General features: G+C 54.1%; 1 protein-coding gene across 5 annotated transcripts in view; it reads left to right on the forward strand.

The window, feature by feature from the left end:
* Nucleotides 1–27,940, forward strand: part of Ephb2 (EPH receptor B2) — a 180,961-nt gene that overhangs the window by 59,153 nt on the left and 93,868 nt on the right. For all 5 annotated transcript variants that reach the window (XM_060379279.1, XM_060379282.1, XM_060379280.1 and 2 more), the window contains exon 3: nt 1,774–2,458. In XM_060379279.1, coding sequence (XP_060235262.1) covers nt 1,774–2,458 — 685 coding nt within the window. The remainder of the gene's footprint in view (nt 1–1,773; nt 2,459–27,940) is intronic.

The following is a 27,940-nucleotide window of genomic DNA, read 5'->3' on the forward strand; positions in this document are numbered from 1 at the left end:
TATCCATACCCCCTCCCCAGGCCTCGCTCTCAATAGGCAGGGCCCCAGGGTCAGGCTTCTTTCTGTGGCTCTTTCTTGTCACCAATTTTCCATCTGCGAAGGCTGCTGGGCCCACGGCCCCACCCTGCCAGTAATGAGGCCAGGCTGGGCTGCAGGGCCCCCGGACGCAATTATTTGGGGTGTTTGGGCTGCAGGGCCTCCGCATGTTAATTAGAGAGAGGGGAGAAAGGCAGAGTGCTCTAATTAAGTGTTCTAATTAAGTTCTGAGGAAGAGCAGCGGTTGTAACAAGGGGCTGACTTTGTCACATGGTGCCACCAAAAAGAAAGAGAAAAAAAATTAAATGTGATGCAGGAAGCGTCAGAGTCGCCACTGAGGTAGAGGCCAGGCCAGCAAGCTCTGGCTCTGGCATCCCAATGTACGTGCACCTTCCGCTGCATCCAGCTGTCCTCCAGCCCTGCACGGCACGTGCAGCCGCTGACATCTCCGCGACCATCTGCCAGTCCCACAGTCACCTTTAGCAGAGGGGAAGATCGAGGTCCAGAGAGGGGAGAGGAATCACCCAAGCTCATGCAACAAGTTAATAGTGCTTGTCCTGAGGCAGTGTGGCAAGCCCGTGAACAGGACCAAGGCGCTATGACTTGAGTCAAGCGGCCTCACCTGTTTGGTCTCGCCCCCGCCCCCTGCAAAATGGAGCTCGCATGCAGTGTGTGAGGATCATGACAAAGAATGAAACACTGTGAAGGTACCAGCCTCAGGCCTGGCCTGGGTGGGGGGACCAGCCCCACCCTAGTGGCCACGGAGAAGGAAGCTGCCCTCAGGAGGCACTCCAGTCCATTGAGGAGGCCAAGTGTCCCTTGTCTCCAGGGAGAGTCACACAAACAGGCCTCGAGTAGCAAGGGCGTTTGAGGGCTGGGGACTTAGCTCTGTGGCAGGGTGCTCGTGGAACATGTGTGAGTCCCAGGTCTTGTCTTCAGCACCACGGGGGGGGGGGGGGGATTGACAGAGGGCACATGAGAGAGTCACAGAGTTGAAGTCTGCAGAAGTGTGACGGGGCCCCACGTTCTCTCTGTCTGCCCTCAGGCAATCCAGCCCCCACGGCTTGGAGACTTGCAGGATCTCTCTGGTCAGTTATAGCTCAGGAAGGGAGTCAGGGAGACAGGGAGGGCAGTTAGCTCCTTCCGGGTACCAGGAAGCACCAGTTCCCAGAGCTCTCTGTCAGAGCAAGTCCCAGAGGGAAGCTGCTGCCCTAGGTAAAGACCCTGGCTTCCCATCACCCTAGATCGGTGGGGGTGTGGGCCATCTTCCTCCATCAGATTGGGAGTTTCTAAGGGGCAAAGACAGAGACCTCTCGGGGTGGAGTGGGGGAGCAGAGGCCCTGTCTCCTTCATCAAACTAATGGTCCCCACCCTGTGCATGAAGCTGTCTCCCTACAGCAGAATGTGCTCCTTCCATGCAGGTTCCTTCCAGGTCCCTGCCAGCTCCATCCTCCCGAACCCAAGGCCTGTGGTCCTTTGTCAGATTAGTGAACCCCTGACAGCTAGGGCCACATACCCCGTGAGGATGAGGTAACCCCAAGAGGAGGGTGTGCGCCTTCAAGCATCAGGTTGCTGTGGCACTCACAGACCTGGCAATTTCTCATCAAGGCTGTGTCTCCTCCGTCGTCCGACCGGAGGGTTCCCCAAAGCAGGGCCTATTCCCCGCACCCACACGGTGATTTTGCTGTGTGATTCTCGAGTGCCAGCTCCCCAACCTGACCAGCATTTCCCCCGCAGTGGGAAGAGGTGAGCGGCTACGACGAGAACATGAACACTATCCGCACGTACCAGGTGTGCAACGTCTTTGAGTCAAGCCAGAACAACTGGCTGCGGACCAAATTCATCCGGCGCCGCGGCGCCCACCGCATCCACGTGGAGATGAAGTTCTCCGTGCGTGACTGTAGCAGCATCCCCAACGTGCCCGGCTCCTGCAAGGAGACCTTCAACCTCTACTACTACGAGGCTGACTTTGACTTAGCCACCAAGACCTTCCCCAACTGGATGGAGAATCCGTGGGTGAAGGTGGACACGATCGCGGCCGATGAGAGCTTCTCCCAGGTGGACCTGGGTGGCCGCGTCATGAAAATCAATACCGAGGTGCGAAGCTTTGGCCCCGTGTCCCGAAGTGGCTTCTACCTGGCTTTCCAGGACTATGGGGGCTGTATGTCCCTCATCGCTGTGCGTGTCTTTTACCGAAAGTGCCCCCGTGTCATCCAGAACGGCGCCATCTTCCAGGAGACGCTGTCGGGGGCTGAGAGCACCTCGCTGGTGGCTGCCCGGGGCAGCTGCATCGCCAACGCTGAGGAAGTGGATGTGCCCATCAAACTCTACTGTAATGGGGACGGAGAGTGGCTGGTGCCCATCGGCCGCTGCATGTGCAAGGCGGGCTTCGAGGCTGTGGAGAACGGCACCGTCTGCCGAGGTAAGGGGCGGGGCCCTGCCGAAGTGCGGGGGTAGACTTGGCTGCGGCCCAACCCGGGGCCTGGCGGCTGTGCCCTACCTGACAAGGGTGGAGGTCTGGGTAACCGCACGGCTTTCCGTGGCTGGCTTTCCAAGCCCCTTTAGCTAGCACTTCCTGGACAATGGCTCGCATTCACAGAGCAGGTACGCACATGTCTTTGGGAGTAGGAGGATGCAGGGGCCTTGTTTTAACTATTGTGTGATTGCTGAGTGTGGGTACATGCTTCCTTGTTCATTTGCGGAAGTGGCGGGCTTTTCTTTTTAAGAAAAGAAGTAAGTCATGACGAACGGCTTTGAAATGCAAGCATGCACTGAGTTTGTTCTGGGTCTGTATGGTTCAGGCTAAGCTGAAGCGGCAAGACAATAACGCTTATTTCTTCTCCATGCTCCGTGCCCATGATTGGGTTGGTTTGAGATTCCTTCCCCTGAGAGGTGAGTGACGGAGGAGCCACTGTTTGGAATCTCGCCTTCCTCATGACAAACGGAAGGGGAAATGGTGGTAGATTGAGAGCAGGTCCCAATGCGGGGACCTGGAACAGGCCACACCTTACTGCTCTGCTGATTCCAGTGGCCAAAGTAGGCCCATGGTCACTTCCAATTCAGAGATGGAAACAGACGTTTTGGTGGCTGACAAGGCCTCACTGTGAACCGATTTCTGCTGTGCGCCAAACATGTACAGGACGCCGCTCACGTGAAATAGCTGAGGGCAAGTGCTGTTTTCTGAGAAGGAAATTGAGGCTCAGGAAGGCCACACCGTTATCAGTAGATATGAGAGTCTCGGGGATGGTGGCTCCAAAAACCATCTTTGGAACCACCTAGAGTGGCTGTTTCATCTAGGGAAACACAGTCATAAACAAGAGTACAGGCGATGCTGACATAGAACAAAATAATGAAGGCAATTTGCAAGCATGAGAAGTTTGCAGGAGCTGGGGCTGGAGAGATGGCTCTGTGATTAAGAGCACTGTCTGCTCTTCCAGTGGTCCTGAGTTCAATTCCCAGTAACTGCACGGTGGGTCACAACCATGTGTACTGGGATCTGATGCCCTCTTCTGGCACACAGGTCTATATGTAGTCAGAGCACTCATATACGTAAAATAAATAAACCTAAAAAAAAAAAGTTTGCAGGAGGTACCTTAGGGTGGCAAGAAGGCTACCGGGGCAGTTAAAATTTGCTTCCAAGCCAGGTGCAGCACTCAGGAAGGCAGAGGCAGATGGATCTCTGTGAGTTCAAGGCCAGCCTGATCAACAAACCAAATTCAGGACAGCCAAGGCTACACAGAGAAACCCTGTCTCAAACAAAAAAATAAAAGCCAAAAAACCCTGCTTCCAGTTGCAAGCCCTTCCTCTTCTTAGCCCGATGACCTCGGCCAAGTATAAAGCTGTCCTTCATTGGGTGATGTGGGGCGTCAGGAACTTAAGACATGTAAAATGCTTGTGACTGATTCCAGCACAGGAAGTGCGTAGCAGATGTCTGCTGAGTTTGATGGTATGTGCGAAGCTGGCCAAGGTGTGCTCAGTGGCTGTTCTGTAGGAGACTGGAATTTACTGTCATTTCCCACTGGAATACGGGGTTGAGTTGGGGTTCCAGGATGTCCCAAATGCCAGCCTGAGAGTTTAGATTGCAGGGGATGTTTCCCTGGAAATGGAAATAGGATTCTCTGATAAAATCCACCCTTTCTAAGCTTCTCTCTCTAGCCTCTTGACACCAGTGGGCAGTACCTCCCCTCCTTGTTTTTTCTCTGTGGGGCTCTAGCTGTTCTGGTCTCTCTGTAGACCAGGCTGGCCTTGAACTCAGAGATCTGCTTGTCTCTGCCTCCTGAGTGCTGGGATTAAAGGTGTGCGCTACCATACCCAGCTGTATACTGTTCTCTCTCTTGCTCCTGCAGGGTCTCAAGTAGGATGGAGGCCAGGTTCTCTAGAGAAGCAGCCATGGGAGCCTCAGAGATGGTTGCTGTGTGCGCTGGGGTGCCACAGTGCTAGGGAACAACAGGAGCTTCCCCAAGGTCATGATGGGTACAAAGACAGGTCAGAGGAGGATTCAAGGCTTTCTGGAAACTTCCACTTCCCAGGAAAAGAAATTCGGAAGTTGGGGGGTGGGGAGGACCAGTCTTTCCTGGAAGGCAACACATTCTGTTGTATTGCTGGTTCTCTTTGTATGTATGGGTATTTTGCCTGCATGTATCTCTGTGAACTGTATGTGTGCCTAGTGCCCAAAGAGGCCAAAAGAGGACATCACATCTCCTGGAATTAGAGTTACAGTTGTGAACAGCTATGTGGGTGCTGGGAGCTGAGACTAGGCCCTCCGCAAAAGCAGCCAGTATCATCTCTCCTGCCCCCTGCTGCATTTTTTTTTTAAATTTTGTTTATTTTTAAGGTTTTAAAGTTGAGCCAGGATCTCACGTATGATGGGCAAGCCCTCTGCCACTGAGCTATATTTCCAGCCCACAACTCCAGTTTTCCCTCCTTGGAAAGAACACAGCCTTGGAAGATGACATTGGGGCAGGGAGGCAGGCCTGCAAACCAGAAACCAATTGCTCACGATGGTTGTTTATTCATTCATCAAACTCTCCCAGAGCCTGTGTTGTATCAGACCTTGTGTGCGGCTCAGGCGATACAGAGGGGAGTGCAGCTTCAGCCCCCATGTTCTGGGGCTCACAGTGCTCGGGGGCTGCAGACCAGTTGTGAGCGAAGGCTGAAGGCAGAAGCCCAGCACTTAAGTCTCACTGGAACTGTTTATGTTGCGGCACAGGTGGGTATAGGGAATGACAGGAGGTCTCTCAGAGGCAGTGACACCGGACCTTAGTCTGGAAAAGAGATCCAGGACATCCAAAGGATGGATCTGCATGGGTAAAGGCCTGAGAACATGAGTCAGCTGGGCCCATTGCAGGACTGGCTGGTCTAGCAGGGATATGGTCATGCGTGTGTGTGTGTGAGAGAGTGTGTGTGTGTGTGTGTATACACTGATGCAAATATGTGTTCATGACTGCTCAGGCCAGAGGACAACCCTAGGAATTCTCAGAAACATCCACTTCCTTTAAGACAGGATCTCCCACTGGCCTGTAGGTGGCCTGTTAGGTTAGGCTAGTCAGCCAGTGAGCCCCAGGAATGCTCCTGTCTCCACCTCCCTGCACTACAACTTGCACCACCAAACCCAGAATTTAGGTTTTGGGGATTAAACTCTGATCTTCATGCTGGCAAAGCAAGCAAAACTGAGCCATGTCCCCTCCCGCAGGCCCCCATAGCGTCCTGTCATGTCCACCATATTCATTCAAAGTGAGTCCCTGAATCACCTACAATCCAGGGAGTGGTTCACAGAAACCCAGATTTTGAAGGCCTGTGACAGGCTCAAATTAGAGCATATGAGCAACTTTAATCCTAGCACTCAAGGGGCTGAGGCAGAAGGATCTCTGTAAGTGCTTGGCCAGCCTAGACTACATAGTGATTTCCAGGACAGCCAAGGCTATGCAGAGAGACCATGCCTTAAAATAGAACAAAAACAAAAAGCAAATACAAAATAAAAAAATAGGTCATGTTGGTCAAAGGTTCTTTGGATCTAGGTCAAGGTCATGGTTTTCCTTTCAAGCAGTCAAAGTGCAGATGAGGGCCTGCCCAGCCCTGGCCGCCTTTTGCTTCTGACCTGACAGGAGACCCAGACCCAGCCCTGGTCAACACAGCCTGACCTGGCCACTGCGTGCACACAGGGGCCAGCTGGGGCGTGACTAACAGTCCCAGGAGCCTGACTGCCATGTAGCCTGGGAGAGACCGCAGCAGCTGCCACCTGTGGTGCCACAGGATGGGCACTGTGGCTCGCGCTGGAGTGATGAGCCAATGTTCCCTCCTTCTTTACTTCAAGGATTGTTGGCTGTTCCCGTGGTCCAGAAACAGCTGGCAGATTGCTAAAAACACAGGTGTCTGGGTTTGGCGCCAATCTCCCGGGTCACGTGGCTCTGGGGCGAGAAGCTTTGATGATTCCATTCTACGACTGCTCGGACAGGCAAGGGGGATAGCACACAGGGCACACGGGGGCTGCCGAAGGTGGAGAAGGTGAGCACGAACTTCGCCCCCGCCCCACCCCAAGAGCCTCAACCGAATGGGGGGAACGAGAGGGGATCCTCCTAACTGCCAAACATGATCTGATGGGGGTAAAGAAATCTCCCTCTTTTCCCTAACATTGAGATGATAAGGCTGGACGCTGCCTTCCTGGCAGGGGGCGAGTAGATGGGTTCTCATGAGGAGTGGCCACTGCCCCCAGGATGTACATGACACCTAACAAAGGGAATCTAATACGCTAAGCAGTGAGTACATTAGAAACTAAGAGAAGAGCAGGTTCAGTCTCTCTTTTTTGAAGCCTACTGTGTGCAGAGCATGGTGGGGGAAGCCATTCTACGATCAGGTATTAAGAGCTCTCTGTTTGCCATACAGATGGCCCTTTTTAGCAGACAAAGGTGGCAAGGTGGCACACACCTTTAATCCCAGCGCCTGGGAGGCAGAGGCAGGTGGATCTCTTCGTGTTCGAGGCCAGCCTGGTCTACAGAGTGAGTGTTAGTGTTAGTGTTAGTGTTAGTGAGCAAAGTGTTAGTCTTGAGGGAGTGGTGGGCGGGTTGGGGGAGAGGATGGAGGGTACTATGCGAATAAAGACCCCCAAAGTGTGGCATGACAGGGTCGTGGATCGTTCCGCCAGATGGGCTAGGGGCCAAAGCATTGTATAGTTCTCTTGATGCCACTGCTGACCTGTGCGCTGCTGTGTCCAACCTTTTAACACGGCGACAGGATGTTGTCATCTACAAAGTTAAACTGTCCAATTAAGTTACTAAAAAAAAAAAAAAAAAAAAACAAATCTCAAAATTGTATGATGCGTTAAGTTTATTGTTTTTTGTTTGGTCACGTTCACAGCCATCCCGGGCACTGTGGTCTGCGGGCCCCAGGTTGAACATATCTCGGGTGTTGTCTGATTTGTTGAGGGCCTGATCTGCCCCCACCCCTACATACATCTACCACCCCTGCACAGAAGCCCTGGGCCTCCTCCCCTACCCCAGGTTACTCCCCTGGGGTCCCCAGCAGGTACTCTCTGTCATTCCCACCCAATGCCACGGGTCTGTCTCTCTGACTTTTGATATATTGTCAGTTTGGCTAGAAAGCGTCCTGCCTTGGGTTTCTCTGAACTGGCTCTGTCTCCCTAATTCCCTTCGCCTTCCCTTCCCACCTCAGCCCTGGCCCAGCTGGCTCTCTAGCTTAGCTGCCTTTGGGAGCCCTGCCCTCCCTGTCTCACTGTAGATCTTCGGGCAGACCACTTGTGAGCAGGGCAGCCAGCTGCAACCCAGGGCGGGGAAGCTGCTGATTGGCTGGCTCCAGCCAAGACTCCTGGTTAAGTAGCTGAGAGGCTTTGCCCGTGGCCTCCCTGCCTCATGCCCTGCCCAGCCCTTTGCCTCTCCTTGACCTTGGCTTTAGAGGCTCTCTTTCAGACCTCTCTCTAACCCTGTGACCTTGGACAAGCCGCTGATCTTCGTCTTGTCCTCTGCAAAGCTGGCTCACAGAAAGGCCGATGGCTAGCAGGTTTAGGAGCTAAGGCCAGAGACTTTTTTACAAACACTGTCTCTGGAATTGTTGATTTTCAGTTCTTTCCTGATAAGCTTTTGATTTTGAGGAAACAACTTTTTTTTTTTTCCTTAATCACAGAAATACTCTAGGTTGTCTGCAAAAACTTAGAAATTACTGATAAACAAAGAGGAGAAAATTAAATCTTCCTGTGAGCTCTCACTAGGGAGGGCCCTTACTCACAGAGAGCCTTCCAGATAAATGGACAGGTATTTACACATTGTAAATACGCACAACCCAGGCTAGCCTCAAACCCACCATTATCCTACTTCAGCCTCCAGAGTGTCAGTATGCCACAAAACTCATATCATTAATATTTAATTTCATTATATGGTTGGTTTTTGTTTTTGTTTGTTTGTTTTTTTATGTTTTTTAAGACAAAAGTTTTAGGCTGGCCTCAAACTTGTTAGGTAGTTGAGAATGACCTTGAACCTCTGATCCTCTTGCTTCCACATCCAGAATGGTGGGATTACAGGCCTTTGCTACCACACCTGGCCCTCAGTGATCTTTTTAAAGAAAAAGAAAAAAAACAAAAAACAAAATGAACCTCCTGCTGAAACTCATCGGCTCCATAATGATAAGAGTGGAACCTAGGGCCTTCAGCCTCTGAGAGCCCAAGAGTTTGTTGCCACATTCCTTGAAGGTGGAGTTAGTTCTAAGGTACACATGAGCCGTTACCTGTGTACTAACACGCCACGGGAGGCCCGTGGCCCGCTGGCTGCACAGCACACACCTTACACTTGAGCTGGGTGGACTTGCCTGGCCCCGATGCCTGCATTTGTTTAGGAGGTGCCCCTGGCACAGAGCTGGGAAGTCCCCAGGCATGGTCTCTTCTTAGAGCTTTGGACAGGTGAACCAGTGGAGCTCTTGGCCCTGGCTACCTCCTGGCAGTTGCCGCTGCCGTGCCTGCCCGTGTGCGCCCTCACACACAGCAGGGCTGTTAGAACTGTGGTTTTGTTTTCTGTCTTACTCCCAGAATCCTTTGCTGGAGAAGGGAAAGGGGGAGGGGGAGCAGTAGTCCTCTCTGGACCCTTGGGATGGTTTCCTTCCAAATCTGCTCTCAGCCTCAGCCCTTCCCTTAGAGACTGACCAGTGGCCCAGATGTGTCTGGAGGTGGAGCCTGGTTAGTCTGCGTAGGAGGCGGGCAGTGGCCTCAAGCACTAGTTGGCTGGGGAGATGGGGTGGGGTTGGAATGCTGGTGGGAGAGAAGACACCCTGCTTGTGGAAGGAGGGTAGGGTCTTGGGTGACCCCTGTAGACCTCCAGGCTCAGCTCAAACTGGGACCACACAGCCCAGCCTTTAGGGAGTGGGGGTGGAGTGGGGTGGACAGATCAGACAGGGATCCTGGCCAGTGCTCGAAAGCTGTGCCAGCCCCTCTCTCTGAAAGCCTGGACAAGATCCCCTACTTCCTTTTCCTGTCCACCCGCTGGTCCACCAGTCCATCTACCATCCTACACTCCTGAGCACCAGCTCCTGTTTGTAGGGCGCATGCTTGCTGTGTGTCCTGGAACCCGCGCACACTGTGCAGACATACGGAGACCAGAGATGAACAGTGTCTTTAGCTGCTCTCTACCTTATTTTTGGAGGCAATGTCTCTCAGTGACTGGCTGGACCGTCAGGCCGGCAAGCCCAAGGATCTTCATGTTGTCCAGCACTGAGATAAGATGTGCATAAGCCATCTCACGTGTGTCTTTTGACATGTCCTAACTTAGGTCCTCATGCTTGGGCCATCTCCCCGTCCCCTACTGGCCCCTTTTATAACTGAGATCACGTCATCTACCTGGTCGTGGATCCTCCACCCTCAGCGATCCATGGAGAGCAGCCAGCAGGGTGTGAAGGGAAAGACCTCAGCTTTCTAACCTGAGAAATAGGGGTGGTAAGCCTGCTGCACCCTTCACTCCCCACCTCCCATCACCAGGACCTCCTAGACTCGGGGGAAGGGAAGAGTTGGCTAAGTGAGTGCTGACAGTGGAGGAGACCATGGTGGGCCATGGTGGGCCATGCAGGGCCGTTGCTTCCAGTCCGGAGTGTGGTGGATGGAAATGGTCCCAAAGGTGGAGGAAACCCTCCAGGTGGTCATAAGACCTCAGAGAAGCCTTCTCCTGCCCCACCCCACCTTGGTTGGCCTATAGCCAGAGAAACTACTTAATGCCCTCACCCAGCAGTACCCACACTTGCCCAGGGTCTCTCTCCTGTCCAGACCCCTTAAGCTTCCTATCACATTCAGAAGCAGAGGCAGGACGGCCATGGGACCCCTTCTAGGCAACAGTCTCGAGGCTATGATCTCGTGACCTCCCACATCTCATTTCTTCTGCGCCAGCGGTGTCTCTCACTGATCTCCTGCCTCCCTCTGGGTTGCATCAATTTTTTAAAAAAGGACTCTGAGGTCCAGAGAAGTTCTGCAGCTGTCCAAGATGGCATAGCTAGGAGCGGCTGAGCGTTGGCTCAGGTTGGCCGGCCTTGGATCCCTGATCTGTCTGTCATCCTTTCTACCTTCTGCAGCTGCCTCTGACCCAGACAGCACCGGGGTGACAGGTTTGAGCCAGGCTGCCTCCTCCACACTCCAGCAGGCTCATAAACTGCTGGAGACATTCCCTTCCCTCCGGCCCACTGCCTTTTCATCTGGCCGGGACCCGGGATCTGGCGAGAGAGGCCCCGTTTATTGAGGAAGTTTATGCATTTAACAGTTTAAGCCTTTCTAAGCCTGTGGTACAACAGGATTTGGGAGCCGTTAACAATGCTGTGTGGTTAAGAGATTTTCATTGCTCTGCAGCAGCTGGCTCCGGGCCCACTGGCCTGCGCTGGCCTCCGCCCCACCCTGTTGAGGTGCCCCCTCCCTAGGGCCTTTGTCTTTAGGTTCTGTCCCTACTGTTTCTCCCCATCCTCCCACCCCAAACCTGAAGGTAAGAACTTTAACCCTCATAGAAGGAACTGGTGCCCAGACAGGGAATAGAGTTACCCAAGGCTACACAGCCCGTAGGAGACTTAAACTGGGTGAACAAAAAGGCTCAGTGGGTAAAGGCTCTTGCCATGAAGGCTGAGGACCTGGGTTCGACCCCCAGGCCCCACATGGTGGAAGGAGAGAACAGATTCCCCCAAAATTGTTCCTCTGACTCCCACACATGAGCTGTGGCATGTGAGCCTGGCCCTGAATGCGTACCCACAGTAAGTTATCAAGTAAATGAATGAGTGTGATTTTTAAAAAAAGAGAGACTTGAGGTTTGTGGGAGTCCCTTTCCTCACCCCAGATCCACATGGGAATGAGGGACAGTATGCTATACTGTTAATGCCTCATTCGAGGGTGCACAAAAGTGGCCAGATACCAAGCAGATCTGTTGGAGGCTTGACGCATGGAAGTGTGTGTGGCTCAGCAAGCCCACTCACTGCCTTTGAGGTACGAAGCCTCCCGGGGTCCCGGGAAGAATGTCTTGCTGTGCCTGCCTGGCGGTTTCTCTGCCCTGGGCTCACATGGATCCCCTGTGTGCTGTGTTTATTTACTGACACCCGCCCGGCTGCAGCCGAGCCTGGGGGCTCTCTGAGTCATCGAGCCTCACCCTATGAGATGCTTTGATCTTAATGATGCCCACGTGGTCGCCTCAGCCGTTTTAGAGACAGGAAAAACCAAAGCCAAATTGCTGGACACTTTGTGAGGTCAGAGCTGGGACTCAAACCCAGCGGTGGCTGGCAGCCTCCCCAGCCTCAGTGTTCCCAGTGCCTCACCATTCCCCATGGTGTCCAGCGGGGAGCACCCACTTCACCGTGCTCCCTCTCAGGGGGTAGGATCCCAGAGCTCTTCCAAGGCCCAAGAAGGCTTTGGACTTTGACTGGGTGGGAAGAGGGCTGTCCCCAGCTGGGTGGGGCCTCTCTTGTCCAGAGTCCATGTGTGTGGCTTTGTGGAGGTCTGAGGATGGAGTCTGTGGATAATCCCCCTGGACAAATGAGCTGGCCTGTGGCTGGGGGTCCCCCTGGAAGGGTGGTCTGGCCTGCAGGCACCCAGCCTCTGGCAGGCCTGCGCCATGCTGCTCTGCCACACCCCATTTCATTATGGCTACTATGATCTAGCCATGGTAATATGTCTGCCCACCCCACCCGTAGGCCGAGGGGGGGACACAGCCTCTCCCATTTCACTCACATATAATACGGCATGAGGGGGGCCAGGCTCCTGTTCAGTCTCCTGTTCTTTTGTCTCTCTGCTCCAGACCATGGGAACTGAGGCAACTAATGTGCTCACTCGATGTATAGCTTGTCAGCACTGAGGCCCGGGAAACAAATGGCTTGAGAAAGTAGGCACAGTGATGCGTACCTCTGACGGCACTTGGAAGGCTGAGGCCAGGTTGTGAGTTCTAAGGTAGCTTGGGTTACACAGCCAAACTGTCAGCCTAGACTCTCCACCCCATGATCCTCCCGTGTCTATGTCTCTCATGGATTCTACTTGTGGAAGAAGTTAACACACACTGGTCAGGTGTTTGCTGTGAATCTAGCCCTTGACCACACACACACACACACACACACAAACTGCTGATTTTTTAAAACGTGTTTATGTGTGTGGCTTAGGGTTGCCCCGTTGTATATAGTGCTTGTGAAGGCAGGCCAGAAGAGGGTGCTGGATCCCGAGGAACTGAAGTTACAGAGGGTTGTGGACTGCCATGTGGGGACTGGGAATCAAACCCAGGTCCCTGCCACAACACATCAAATTTACTGAATCCGTTATCCACGGTAAGGCAGATGATGGCAGAGGAAAATTTGGAGGCTCAGAGAAGTTAAGCAGCCAGCCTGAGGTCACACAGTGAAGTCAGAAATTAGCCCCGACACTCTTCTCTACTCATCCTGCAGGAGCAGGAATCTCTGTATCTGTAGCTTCATCATTAGTTAAAAAAAAAAAAAAAAAAAAAAAAAAAGCTTTACAGTTATCTCATGTCAGTCTAGGCAGCTCTAAGAGGGAAAGGGGCTCTCACCCCCCTTTTGTTAGAGGTTTAAAATATGACAGTGAGCTGCCCCAGGCTTCACCACCAGGCAGGGCCATAGCCGGAACTAAGATGGCGTCCCCAAGAGTGTTCCATTCTGAAGCTCCAGTGATGGCCTGTGATGTCTACCAGTCTCTATGGGACCCACCTGGGGCAGGCATTTCTCTCTCATCCCATTGAGGCAGCTGGCTGGCGAGGCCACCGGGGTTGTCTGTGAGGCCAGTCCAGGAGGTGTCCCCTGTCCCCCAAGACACATGCGAGATCTCTCTCTCCTAGGTCCCTGCTCTGTCCACCAGTGCCAAGCCCTCTTCTCCACTTCTGACCAGCTCCATCTTTCCTAACACCCAGCCTATCCCAGCAACCCACATCACTGCTCCGCCCATCCTCCATTTCAGCCAGAAGGCTCCCCAGAACACTATCTGCTCAGAGTACCTAGTCTAGAAAGAAGGCCAGTGTCTTAACGTGGCCCAGGAAGCCCTGAGTGTTTTGACCCCTCTCCTTCAGTGTCCTCCTCGACATCCTGTCCTCCTTGGCTGCTTATTCTACATGGAGTACTCTTTATTCAGATAGCCACATATCCTGTGCGTTTTCTTTTGTGTGTGTGTGTGTGTGTGTGTGTATATGTGGTGTTCATGTGTGAGTACACACACGCATGTGTATATGTGGGTCAGAGATCAACATTAGGTGTCCTCCCCGGTTGCCCTTCACTTTATATTTTCTTGTAGTTTTGTATGTGTGTGTGTGTGTGTTTGTCTGTCTGTGCATCTCTGTGTGTAGGCATGTGTCTGTGTCTGTATGTGTGTGTCTGTGTCTATGTGTGTGGTCATGTGTGTGTGTGTGTGTGTGTGTGTGTGTGTGTGTGTGTGTATGCACGTGTGTTACACATGCCACCAGGTAAGCCTAAGGTGACCTAAGTTAATGCCTGGAACCCATGCAAAGTACTGGACGTGGCAGAGCACAGCCTCGGCCTGCAGCAGAAGCAGTAAGAGAGAGCCCGCCCCAACGAGGAAGCCAGGGAGAACAGACTTCCACACTCCATACTCCCATGGTGGTATGTGCATGCCCCTCCCCCACCTCATAAGTGAATAGTAATTTTAAAAAGTGTTTGGTGAGCTCAGGAGACAGAAGGCTGGTGGGGTTACACCAGGAAGGGATGTGCAGGCGGACCCTGGCCAAGTTGCTAGGGAGCAGGGTCGTGTGCACAAGTACTAATGACGTCCCCTCAACTGCAAGCAAGCCCGGAATACAGCAGGTGCCAAATGTGTACCTGTGGCATGGCCTCGCATCCTCCAGTCAGGGTGCTCTTAGTGGGTGCCCCAGGAACAGCTGAGTCAGGGTACACCTCGGTGCAAATCTGGGCCCTGCAGCCCTTCATCTGTGACCCTGTGGAAGCCTCTCAGCTCATCCCTGGAGCTCAGTGTCCCCACCTGTATAGAATGACTCTTGGATGCTAGTTACTGATAGCCCCTGCTTCAGCCTGGTCCCCACAGTCCCCGAGGGGCCAGCCGGGAAGCAGTGAGTTTATCCTCCACACTCAGACACTCGGGAACCGGACAGTGGGAAGGCGGGGCAGAGGAGACGAACACGGAGCTAACTTTTCCCGTCCGTAGAATGGAAGGCAGGAGGAGGACCTCTTCTCAGTAACTTACACTTGATTCTACCATGCCGCTGCACCTCCAGTAGAGGGCTGTTTCCTGAACTCTGGTTGTTAGGTGGAAATGGGCAGGGTGGCCTGGAGGGTCCTTAGGGACCATGCATGCACACATAGATCCCATTCGGTTTTTGTGGGCCCAGCAGGTTCTGGCTCCAGGGCCTCCTGTCAGCCTTTGGCAAGAGATCCGCAGGCTTTGCTCAACTGGTACCCATCAGGGTTGCGCCGGCTCCTGGTGGGGGAGACCAGACTCCCGGTTCTTCTTAGGCAAGCTAAAGAGTGGGGAGTGCCCACTGGCGTTTTGTACTGCCTGGGCAGGCCAGGAGAGCTCTGGGAACCCCTGAAGCCCCACCGCCATCTCCCTGGCAACCTGGGCCCTTCGCTGCCCTCCCCCTACATTGCTGTCAAAAGTGTCTGCCTGGGGGAGTTCCCCAGAGGCCCAGGTCAGTGCAGAGGAACCCCCTGACGCATACGCATGTGCCGTGCCTTCTGGGAGCATGCTTGTGTAGCCCTATGTGCATGCCGTCCACTACCCCCAGCGCCTGCAAAAACAGAGCTTCCCTGACTCCGCCAGTCTGCCTGTGCGTGTCAGACACGGGCTGCTCACGCGCGCTTGCCTGTGTGGGTGACTCCGGAGCTCACTGTGAGCCATGACATCCTCGACCTGGTGTACTCGTGTCTTCCCGGCTTCCCCCTCCCCCCCGCATGTCTAGGTGCATGAAGGGGCACATTCACGATTGCTGAGTTAGCCAGACGTGTATGGATAGGAAGTGTGTGTGTGTGTGTCCTTGACGCAGCACCGCCAGGGTCCTTGTGTGTGTCCCGCCGCTGTGTACACACAGGCCCTGGGAGGCGTATGTCTGCACAGATGCGCACCCTCCGACAAGATCTTTACTTGATCCTGGGTCCGTGCGCATATCAAAGCCAGCTGGACATAATACGCATGCACTTGCAAGTGGATATTTGTGAGTCTGTGTGCTCACTCCGAATGGGCTCCGTGTGTGCATGCATCTGTGTGCGAGAGAGACGCTGGCGGGGGCCGGGATGTCAGGGCCATCGATTTCCTGTCTCTTAGAAATTCCCTTTGAGTTCCTCCTCTTGTCTCTTTCATGAGCTGGAGTCGGTGCAGGCAATGTTCTTAAAGCAAACAAGGCCTGCTTTGCGGCGAAGCTGGTCCCAGGCAGCATGCAGCCTCTGCTGGCTGTGTGTGTGTGAGTGGGAGTGTGTGTGTGTATGTGTGTGTGCGCACACTCACGCACAGAACCTAAGTATGTGCAGGAGAACACAGAGGCTCCAGTCCATACTCAAACCTTCTCTGGTTTGAGTATGGACTGGATTCCCTTATACTTAAACTGATCCTTGGGGTCTCTTTGAGCTAAAAAGGCACTGGGTGGCTTTGCCCAGGCTGGGGATGGTTCACCTTGGCAGAATGAACAAAATCCGTTTGCTCTCTTAGACAGCGGCTTGGCACAGGCATGGGTGTGTTGAGAAGGGTGGGGATTCGTGAACTGCCCCTGCTGAGGGCCCTTTGCCCCACACCGCTTGGTAGTGTCCTATTCCACCAAGGAAGAAACGGAGACAGCCCTGGGAGGGCCTGCTGCATCTCCCAGCGAGCAAGTGGTGAGGCAGGATCCGTCGTGGCTGACCCCTGGGCTTCCCCAAATCCACATTCCAAAAGTGGCCCCTGAAGCAGGGCCCTGAGTGCCACCCACCCAGACCCCACCCTGCGGATAGGCTGGTGACCAAGCCTGAGAGCCAAGCAAGTCATGCGAGGTGCTGGAGAAGCAGGTCCCTGCGCGGTCCTTCCCCTTCCCCCTCCAGATGGGTAGCCCCTCTCGGGGGTCTCCTCCGCCCCCGCGGGCTACCGTCTTTGTGGCCCGGGAAGAATGCCTCCCTTTATATCCGGACGCCCCTTCCCTTTGATTCTCCTCTCCATAGCGTTTCTGCTGACCTCTGCGTGTTGCGAATCCAATTAGAGGCGCGGAAGGCGAGAGTGACAGCCGCGCCGAATCCCGCCTCGGCCCCTGCGAGCACGCTCGGCCGAGCTGCGGGCGGCTGGGGCCTGCTTGTCATGCTGGGCCCAGCGCAGGGCTTTGTGGGGATTAGCTGCTGGGGGGGGGGCACTCCACAGATGAGACCAGAAGTGACGCTGGTGAATGTCACGTCCCGATGGAGAATAGAGGAGGGGGCCTGCTTGGGGGTAGGAGCTGAGTCCAGCTTGGGGAAGGGGAAGGAGAAGGAGGGGTCTCCGGGACAGGCTAGCCTTGGAGGGGAATGGGCCGCCTCCACCTATAGGGCGCACTTGGGGAAGCCTGCTGGAGTTGAGGTTGTTTGGTTACTGATTTGAGGTAGTGGAGCTGGCAGGCACGCTTCAGGGCTGGTCATCGTGTGGCAGGGGCAAAGGGGAAACCAAAATTCCTGTTGAAGCCGGTTTGGGGGGCATTGGTTGGTTATGTCTTGAATTTTCATTTGTAAAGCCTTTTACGTATATTGGGGAAGGGTAAGTAATGGGAGAGGCTGCCAGTAACAGAATTCTTGACACTTCCGCTTCCACCAGCAGCACGGCCAGCAGCCCAAACCAAAGTCCAGGCCCTTCCCAGCCACCGGGGCAGAAAGTTACCTTCTGCCAGGTCCACTACTGGGAAAACCTGGGGCTTCCGGGTGAGAAAGATCTGCCTCAAGGACACAAGCTCCTGGCAGAACTGGCCTTTCTCATCCCCTCTCCCTAATCTTAGCCCTGTGCCCCCTCAGCCCCAGTTCTCTGGATATTTCCTCCCAGAGGTCAGCCCTGATGCTGGCTGCAGGGTACAAGCAGATGTGATTCTCGAGGTGAGCAGCCCCAGAGAGGATCTCGCCAGGTGCTCAGCCCAGGGCCCAGCAAATGCCCTACAGCGTGCCAGGACCTTCATTGATCCTACCTGGCCTCCCCCTGCAGGGACTCATGGGGAGAGAGACAGGGAGACCCCAGTGAAGTGAGGACAGGGTGTCTGGAGGGAGAGGAAAGACAAGAGGGACCCACAGTAGTGTCTAGGAGGTAGAGATGGGACTACCTCCAACATGGACAGTGACGGAGGTCTTCTTGAAGGAAAGGGTGTCAGAGCTGAGACCTGGTGGACAAGCAGAAATAGCCTGGGTATTCAAGGCTTGGGAGACAGGGCAGGTGTGGGCCATCTGGGGTGGGTACATGCCCCCCCATGCTCATTCCACAGCTGCCAAGATTGGGCAGGGCTCACCCAGCCCATCGCCCCAGCAGGCTGCACAGCTGTGGCCACCCACAGGGCCTGGCTGAGTTGGCAGCCTTTGAACATCAGGGTCTTACTAGAGAAATAAGCGTCACCAAGGGGTGGGACAGTGGGTAGGAAGCCACAGTGTGGTTGCAGAGACGGCCCTGTTCTAGCATGCTGCCTGGTCTTCAACAGGCCCAGGGTGATGGGATTTTGCCCCATCCTACAGGTGACAAACACCAGGACCAGATCCTGAAGCACGGGACTCCATAGAGCATGCTCAGGACAGGACCTGCCCATGCGCTGGCTCTACGGGAGGTTGAGTGCAGCCCTATAGATAGACGGTGATCTGTGGGTAGAGAATGGACAAGCGGGTGGGTGGGTGGATAGAGGGAGGGAGGGATGGATGGAATTTACCAATTCTCCCCCCCCCCAAACTATTTACATCACTTCCATTCTGTGAGCGCAAAATACATTCTATATAAAACAAACAAACAAATCCACAGCTCCATTCTTAGGGATTTAGACACCTTGCCCTCCTGCCCACACCTGCCTAGGACCAAGCACACGCCCAGCTCATACTCTGAAACACTCATGGTGCCTGGGCCCACCGATTCACTCTTAGCCTCATTCCCAGCTGGCTCCTAAGACTCGCTTCTCCTGCTCTCCCCTCTCACTCTCCATCTTTCTACATGTCACGCCCCACCCTGTGTGTAATTAGGGACCTTTCCAGGCCAGGCTTCTCGGGTCCTCCAGTCCTCTCCAGGGAAGCTTCCACAGTTTCTGACTCTTTCTCCCTCCTCTTACATACTCTGTTCCCCTCTGTTTTCCCTTCTTCTCTTTTGGGGTTCTCCTAAAGAGCTCCTGGACTGTCTCCCTCTCTGCCTCCCCAGTGTGCCGTCTCTCCTCCATCTGGATTCTCCCAGTCTCCCCAGCCCCTTCCCCGACATCCCTCAGCCTCTAAGGAGCTGCTTGCCTACTCGCAGGCCAGGGCCGCAAGAGGGCTGTGGCTGCAGCATATGCATTGGAGCCAGGCTGGGGTTAGGAAGCAGCCCAAGCCTCCCTTGGAGAGAGGCATGTTACACACTCACAGCCTCCTTTATCTTCAGATCAGATCCTCGGGACAGCTCGCCAGACCTGTGCTCTCCTTGCTGCCTGCACGCTCGGCGTTTGCTGACAGTCCCATCTCAGCTCGCTTCCGGTCCCCTCTGTGCCCTGACCAGGGGCCTCCTCCTCTCTCTGTTATCTTATCTGCCACAGTGGTGGGAGGCAGGCTTGGAGGACCCAGGGTGAGGTCCATGGGAGCTGGAGCAGGGCAAGTACCTATGTCCCCCGGGAACACGCACAGCGTTCAGCAGGAGGAAGGAAGCAGCTTTCCTGGACTCCACTCTCACTGTCCCGTGCAGAAATGAAGGGAGGACCCACTCACCCCACCCAGGATCACACTGGGGAAGCCCTGCTCACAGCCCTGTGGGTCCTCGGGTCAAAGGGACAAACCAGGAGACCAAGAGCCAGGCAGATGAGACTCACCCTTTGAAGGGGTCTTGCTCTGAACTCCCCTCAAATCCGTGGTTTACTGCAAAGCACAAGAGTATTCCTTCAGAGGCAAGAATGGCTGCTAGCCGAAGGAACCACCATGCCAAAGTGTATTTTAGGCAGGTCTTAAACTTTCCCCGAAGTCTTGGGCTGGGGAGACGGCTCAATCAGTAACGTGTTCGCCAGGCAACATGACGTCCTAGTTTTGTTTCTTGGTGCCATGATCTAACACTCTGGTAAAATAATAATAATAATAATAATAACAACTTAGGCTCAAAGGGGTATATTTTAGCTGGTAATTCCAGGGTATGGCCCATTAGAACACGGAAGTATAGGTGGAAGGAACCCGAAGTAGCCAGTCACGTCCACTGTCAAGCAGAGAGCCGCTGAATGCACACACGGCTGTGCCCAGTCTCTTCCTTCGTTCTTTACCATCCGGGACCCCAGGCCCTGGAATGGTGCTGTCTGTGGTTCTTCCCCCTCAATTAATATAATCAAGGCACTCCCCCACCAACATGCCCACAGGCTAACCTGATCCAGACAGCCCCTGCCTGAGACCCTCTTTCCAGCTGATTCTAGAGGGTGTCAAGCTGACAGGTGAAACCAACCGGCACACATGGCGACCTAAGTTTGTGTCCACAGCTCTCACGTCATGGCTCATGTCTGTAATCCCCAGTGCTGGAGAGGCAGAGACAGGAAGATCCCTGGGGCTCACCTGGCCGGCAGCCTAGCGGAAGCAGGAAGCTCCAAGTTCAGGGAGAAACCTCATCTCAAAAAAGAAAATGGATAGTGATAGAGGAAGACAAGTTCACCATTCCCCCACCCCACCCCCGTGCCACACACAGAGACACATCAGAGATCCATTGGCTCAGGTCTCAGGAACAGACAGCTTTTTCTGAGCACTGTTTTCCTGCGCAGGTGATTGACACGTCCATTGCAATTGACTGCCAAGGGAGGGGACAATGGGAAATCCGTGCTTTATTAGAAAAATCTCTGGTTAGTTCTCATTAGTGACCTTGCTGGTTTCAGAGTTGCATCTTCTCTGATGGCCAGCCAGACCACTCAGGTCCCCCTCCTTCGTCCTGTAACCAAGTCCCACTGTTTTTATTTTACAAGTTGCTGGATATGAGGGAAAGGTCCCCCCGACAATGTCCTTCGAGCCTGCTAATATTTAAGTAGCTGCTAAGGGAGTCCAAGGGGGCTCACGAGACCTGCGCTCCTCATGGATGCTGGAGGTGATGGGGTCACATGGCCCAATGGGTGATGTAAGGGGATGTAGGGGATCCACCTGAGGCCTGGCCCAACTTGGAATCTGCCCCTCTCCTCGACACTCCCTCAGAGCAAGAACTGTGTGTATGTGAGAGAGAGAGAGAGAGAGAGACAGAGACAGAGACAGAGACAGACAGACAGACAGAGAACCCACTCTCCTTTGGAACCCACATTGTCTGCCTGTCATTCCAGCCCATGCTGGCCACATGAGGCCTGTCCTGTTGATTTCAAACAACCCCCGGTACTCGGGCACCTGTCCCCATTTGTGCCCAACCTCTCCTTGACTAGATCAAGAACCACAGATCCAGAGTGGGCGTGGGATGCAGTGTCTCCCAACACCCCCCCAGAACTCCTCAATGTGGGCATTCCTGTCCTTCCCTTCTCTGACAGCTCACTTGGGCCCTCCTGTCAGGGCTTCCCCTCCCCTCCTGCTGCCACAGAGGCTGGCCCAGATGCTCACCCTCTGCCCCTCCCTCCACCCCTCTCGACCACCCAGACCAGCCAGCTGGAGGGGATCAGACACAGGGAGCAGCCCCTCTCTCCTACCCACCTCAGACCCAGAGGTCATGGAGCTTGGAGCGTGTTTGGAGGACGATGGGATTCTGTCTGGTGAGGGCTAGTGAGTGAGAACCAGACAGGTGCACGTGTCTGTGTGTGCACACACACGCATGCAGCGTGCACGGGTGGAGAGGGGCTCACTGGCGTGTGCGAGCCTGCTGTGGGGGCTGCAGGTGCTTCTGAGGCTGAGCCTGGTGTGAGAAGACAGAGAAGACAAAAGAGAGAAGCGGCTGCCTGGGGTGGGAAGCCAGCCCATTTGTATGCATGGGGAGCAAGCACTGGCTGGGCAGGGCTGCTCTCCGAAGAAGCCTGCTTCCACAGGAATTGCCTGCCAAGCTCAAACAGTGTGGTCCTTCCCCACCTCCCTGTGTGAGTGAGGAAACTGAGGCTGGGGAACCACATAGCGACTGGCACATCCTGGCTGGAACCCGGATGGCCTCCTGCACCATTCATTTCCATTCTCCCCACCAACTGAAGGCCTCTGGAGACTCCAAACAGGTACAGAGCTGGATAGAGGGAGTGATAAGAATGGCTGTGGATATCAGAACCTCACATAGCCTGTAAATGACAAGCTGTTTGATCACCCCCCCTTTCACGGGTGAACAGACAGAAGCTCAGAGGAATGGAGTCACTGGCTAAAGATTGCACAGTCGAGCCGCAGAGCCAAGATTTGAACCCAAGCCAGGAGTGTTTGCTCACATTTGGGGCTGGGAAGGTACAAACAGGATGCACTGCAGTGATAGAAAAAGCAATTAGCAATGCCAGGTTAATGTTTACAGTGTGAGTTCTACCTACTATGCTTGCTAAACCTCTAAGACAGGGCTACTTTCACAGCTGTGTCCCCAAGGAGCCAGGAGCATGCATCGAAAGCTCTTCACTGCGCTTCCTGCGTGGGTGGGTGTGTACGGGAGCGAGTGAGGCCGAGCTGGCTCCCTGGTACAGTCCCTCTGCGCGCGTTCTATGCCACCCCCCGCCCCGAAGCAGGCAGGTGCTGGCCGAGCCCTCCACCGGGCCAGGCCCCACAGGGACAAAGCCGAGGGCGCCCAGCCCCACTGCTGGCTGAAGCTGCTCACAGGCTGGAAATCTCTTTTGTCAAAGCCCACGCTGCCTCCAACCTCCTTTAATTAAAGACAATTACTGCTTTCAGCCCCTCTGCACAGCTCAGCTCCCCTGTTTGCAAACACACAGCTGCGGGTCCTTTGTGGGCCCCCCTCGCCGCCCCCAGCCTGGCTTCCCCAGAGACACACAGGGGTGCCTTTATTGCCGTCGTGTTCCTCAGAGGCGCCTCTGGGAAAACAGGGGTGGGAACGCTTCCCTCTATTGTGGGGGGTATTGTGGGACGGTGACCATGCTCTTCGAAGGACGGCCTACAATGTCAGGTCCAGCCAGGCTACCTTCAAGGGACATTACCTTCCTCTCCCTGCACCCTGCTTGACCCTGTGACTACCCCTGTGTCTTCACCCAGGACCCTGTGTCCTAGCTAGTTGGGCAATGAAGAAACACAAGTGACCTAAATACTGCTGTAGGAAGGGAAGAAATCGAAGGCATGGCTTTTTTTTTTTTTTTTTTTTTTTTTTTTCCTTTTGAGACAGGGTCTCATCATAGAGCCGAGGCTGGCCTCAGTTTGAGTCAGGGTCCTGTGTATTCCAGGATGGTCTCAGATTCGGTGACGGAAAACTTCTGATTCTTCTGCCTCCACCTCCCAAGCTCTGGTTCCAGGTGGGAAACCCCATTCCTGGTTTGAGGTAGTGCTTGGGTTTGGACCCGGAGCCTCCTACATGCTGGACTACAGGCGGCCTAGCAACTGAGCCACACCCCAACTCCTCCTTCTACGTAGGAAGAAGGAAGTACAGGCATTAAATTGGGAATTCCCCAGGGACTCGAAGCAGGGTCTTGCAAGGCTGTGGCTCTGGAGGCAGGCTGTCGACTGCTGGGCTGTTATCTTACCCTCTACTGCTCTGGGACCGAGTGATCCCCAGAGCTGGAGACACTGGGGCTAATGTTCAAACGGCCTCACATGACCTTCTGGGGAAAAGTGGGAAGCTTAGAGCTTAGGGCTCAGGCCTGGGATCCATCTGCCTTTCGTCAGCTTTTGGGCCCGTTTCCTGCAGCCTGGGTTGTTTCCCATGGTGCCTCTGCAGGGCCTTTCAAGTCCCCTGGCACTCCCAGCCCCACTTCCTGTGACCCCTGGCCCCAGCCTGACCTGCCTCACTCCGTTTGCCAGGATGAGTTGCAGTAGCGTCAAGTCAATGTCTGCCACGAGGATGGACCCTCGGCAGTTTCCAGGCACCAGCTGGCTTGGAGTGTTTGCTTGGCACCTCTAAGAAAGACAATTAAGTGGGGCTTAGGCTGAGGTTCAGAGGTGTCTAAGATCAGAGGAGCCCCTCCTAAGATAATTTTTTCCAAGGGATCCGTCTCCAGGGAACTGTGGTCTCCATTCGCTCTTGTTAGAATATGCTGTGTTAATTTACATATTATACCGTAGACATTTGTTCCTTTATTATGTACGAGGCAGAAGGTTTAACCATCTCTCTGCAAAGTATGTGTAATTATTCCCGTTTTTGCAAACGAGGAAACTGACTTTCAACAAGGTAGAGGCCACCACAGAGAGAAGGCAAGATTTGAACCCAGGTCCATCTGATTCCAAGCACCTGCTTCTTGCCCTAGAATTGCTCTCTTTCTTGAAACAGGTAGGGCACGGTGCTGAGCAGTTTTAGGTTAGGCCAGTAGCCAGAGGGGACCCAGGGTGTGCTGTGAGGCTGCTATGCACAGGCTCAGAGATGAATGAGAGTGAGCCCTTTCCCTGTCCAGAGCAATTGTGTTAAAAATCCATCCTGCCCTAATGTGAGTCCAGGGCAGGCTAGCTGACTTGAGTTGGTTCTGAAAGTTGTGTGTGTGTCCACAGAGGAAACAAACCTGTCCTGCGCTTTGAGGGCTGAATAGGAGTCTTCCAAGTGAAGATGAGTCAGAGGGCTTCCCAGGGGAAGAATTCAGGTTGAACATGGTAGTGGGTGTGAGGCAGGCAACCCGCCGCCCCCCGGCCTGGATGTTTAATAAGCTTGCTGGGGTTGGGGGACTAAGGGGACAGGCAGTTCTTATGCTAGAGACCAAGACGCTGAACTAGGAGAGGCCTGGGGATGTGAGCCCATGCCAGCCAGTGTGAGCCTGGGTCAGGAAAGTTCAGTTCCTTGGGCCTCCTGGGAGGCGAGGGATGAACCGACTGTTGGGTGGCCTCCCGGATTCCTCCCGCCGCCTCCGAGCTCCAGACCCACCTGTCATTCTCACCTCAAAGCCTTGCTCTTACAAACTCACTGTGTGCTCAAGAGGGCCTCAGTTTCCCAAGAGTCCAAGAAAGAGCATAGCCCCAAGTCACTCAGGGTCCCTGAGAAATGTGTGATGGACTTCCCCAGTAGCAGGGTCAATGCAGGACGCAGAGACTTCATGTGTCAAGGGCCACGCTTGGGGCCACAAAGCTGTCAACACGGGAGACTCATGCCCCAGCTTCTGCCTTCCCACCTTACCCTGATGTAGGCTCCTTCTTTTTCTCTCCTGAGATGTCACTTGATGTATCTTCCCCACAAGGTGGAGAGATGAGCACTCTCAGGGCAGACTTTCAGACATCCGGGCACACCTAGGAAGATATGCATTGGGACAGGAGGGCCTAGGGCTCCCCAAACCCACCTGGCCCCATGACAGCTTCCAAGTGGCTTTTTATTAAAAGTCCTTCTCTGTCCTTGGAGTGAGGTGACAAGTACCTACACTATGGGTCAGTACAGTCAGTCAGTCAGGTCTTGGCCTGACCAGACACACACACACAAACACACACACACACAGAAGCTCCCTCAGAGAGAGCCTCCATTTCCTGTGAAATGATGGGGTCATTGGATAGAGAGATGTTTCTTAGTTCCAAGTGTGAGTGAACCCTGGCAAAGGACTTACCCAGCCTGTGCCTCGGGTCCCTGAGGCCAAGTTCAGCTCCAATATATGTGAGCCCTACACTGGATCCAGACTTCCTGTGTGCCTCTCTGCATGCTCGTCCTACCTTGCCCCTGAGGTCCACAGAGCAAATTGGCTTCCCCACTGACAGCCCCACTGGACGGAGGTTAGCTAAATGGATCCAGTGGAAGCCAACTTCCCCCTCCGCCTCCCTCACTTGCACTCAGCATACTGTTCTTAAGCACATCTGTCCTTTATCAAGGTGTCAAGGTAGGGAAGAGCCTGCAGGGCTCAGCACCACTTCCTTGTGCAACCTGGGGTAGGTTGGCACCCTCTGAGCCCTCTGGATGCTTGGAAAGCCAAGCCTCGTCTGTCTGTCCATGTATGGGAGGAGCAGAGCACCAAGGGGCCTTGGATCATCAGCTCCCATCAGTTCTCGAAGGTCTGGCCTGCCGAGGAAAGGGCGCCCTTCTTTACCAAGAGACACGTGGGGCCGGCCCTGCCTGGGGTTCACAGGCCCTGGAAGTCACAAGGCAGGTGGCGCCCACGCCGAGAGGTGCCAGAGCCAAGCAGTCAGGTCAGAGGCACTTTGGGATAAGGGGAGTCGGGAGCTGCAGACAAGTGGGATGCTCATCCGACATAATGAGAGAGCAGGAGTGTGCAGGAGTGTGGCACGGAGGCCAGAGGGCCACCCACGTGGAGCCAGATGCTGGTCTCCGTGCCCTTCTTGTAAATAGTGTGCCGGGACAGTCGTGGGGATTCAGAGGAGCCAGCGAGGCTGTCTAGTGTCACTCTCTGATGGCAGCTCTGGTGGTCTCCTCCCTGGGCATGGCAAGTGTAGGTAGAGTGGCCGTATGGGTAACATGATGGAAGGATGGATGGAGGGAGGGAGAGAGGAATGAATGAAAGGCCACCTTCGCTGAGCACAGAGCTTGTGTGTGTGTGTGTGTGTCTGTGTGTGTGTGTGTGTGTGTGTGTGTGTACCCAGCTTCCCTCTGATATCCAGTACCCCTGTCATTGATGATTTGTAACATCGTGATCGGGCATCTTTTTTTTTTTTTATGAGAAAACTCTTTTTTTTTTAATTTTATTATTTTTGTTATGTTTTTTTTTGGTTTTTTTTTTGTTTGTTTGTTTTTTTTTCGGGCATCTTTTATTACATTCTTATGTTGCAGCTCAATACTCGTTATACTTTGCGTGTGTGTTTGTGAGTTTGTTGAGACAGGGTCTCACTCTGTATCTCTTGGCTGGCCTGAAATTTACTATGTAGCCAGGCATGACCCTTAACCTCTGATCCTCCCGCCTCCACTAGGTACTGTTAGGGTTACATACATGTGTCACACACCTATCTTTATGAGGTGCTGGAGACTGAACCCCACCCGAGCCTTCCATTATACTTCCGTGTGTGGAGGGGGTACATACGTGTGGGAGTGTGCACGCGTGTACAGACCGGAGGTCAGCACTAGGTGTCTTCCTCCATCGAGCTCTACCTCATTTCCTGAGGCAGGGTCTCCCCCGAACCAGATCTCGCTGATTTGGCTGTGGTCACAAGCCTTAGGGATCCTCCCATCTCTGCTTTCCCGACTGGATTACACGGATGTACCCGGATGTTGAGATTTTTCTTTTAGGATTTATTTATTTCACGCATGCGAGTGTTTTGACTGTGGGAATGTATGTGCGCGTCATGTGTGTCTGGTGTCCGTGGGGGTCTGAGGAGGACACTGAATCCCCTGGAACTGGAGTTACAGGCAGTTGTGAGCTGCTATGTGGGTGCTGTGACTTGAGCCCCGGCCCTCTGCCGAGAGCAGTAAGACCTCTTAAGTGCTGAGCCGTCTCTCCAGCCATTATGTCCACATTTTTATGTGGGTGCTGGGTGGGGCCTTACACTCGGGTCCTCACGGTTGAGTGGCAGGTACCCTACAAACTGAGCCATCCCCCTAGCCAGCCCCCACTAAACTTCCTTTACTTATTTTATATTTTTTAAATTATGCATATGTGAATATGTCTGTGACTGTGTGTGGATATGTGTACAGACGTGCAGGTTCCTAAAGAGGCCAGAGGAGGCGGATCCCCCTGGAGCTGGAGTTACAGACAGTTGTAAACCGCCTGCCATGGGTGCTGGGAATTGAAGTCGGGTCCTTTGGAAGTATGTGCTCTTGACAGAGGCTCTACGCTCAGTCTCGCTTCTTTTCACTGCTCAGTCACGTTTCTTTCTACTGCTCAGTCACGCTTCTTTCCACTGCAGTTCCTGCCTCTGTTTAGATATGACCACGCCCACTATCTGGTCTGATCCTTAAACCTTAGCCACGGGCTCAGCTTCTGTTTCCAGGTGAGGAAACCAAGGCTCAGAGAGGTTCCGTCCCTCACCAGAGATCACCCAGCTCCTAACTGGTGGAATTGGAACTCATACCCTGGTTTGTTTTTCTGATGCTGCCCACTGGAATGGGGGTGTCTGGGGCCATTCGAAGATAGATGTAAGGTGAAGGAGGCACTGGGGTGGGGGGAAGAGTGAAATGGAGCTGAGAGATTATGAGTGTAAACAGAGTTCCTGCCCCAAGTGGCTGTCTGACTCCTGGGGGAACAGCAGAGGCACAGGAAGTGTTGTCTCCAGAGGATGTGAGTGGGGGTGGAAGGTTGGAAGGTACAGGAAGGGCAGCTGGGAGGAAGGACGGTGACGGGTGATGGGTGTCATGTACGTACAGCCACAGCGT

The sequence above is a fragment of the Meriones unguiculatus genome, chromosome 3 (assembly GCF_030254825.1).
Source record: "Meriones unguiculatus strain TT.TT164.6M chromosome 3, Bangor_MerUng_6.1, whole genome shotgun sequence".
Classification (NCBI taxonomy): Eukaryota; Metazoa; Chordata; class Mammalia; order Rodentia; family Muridae; genus Meriones; species Meriones unguiculatus.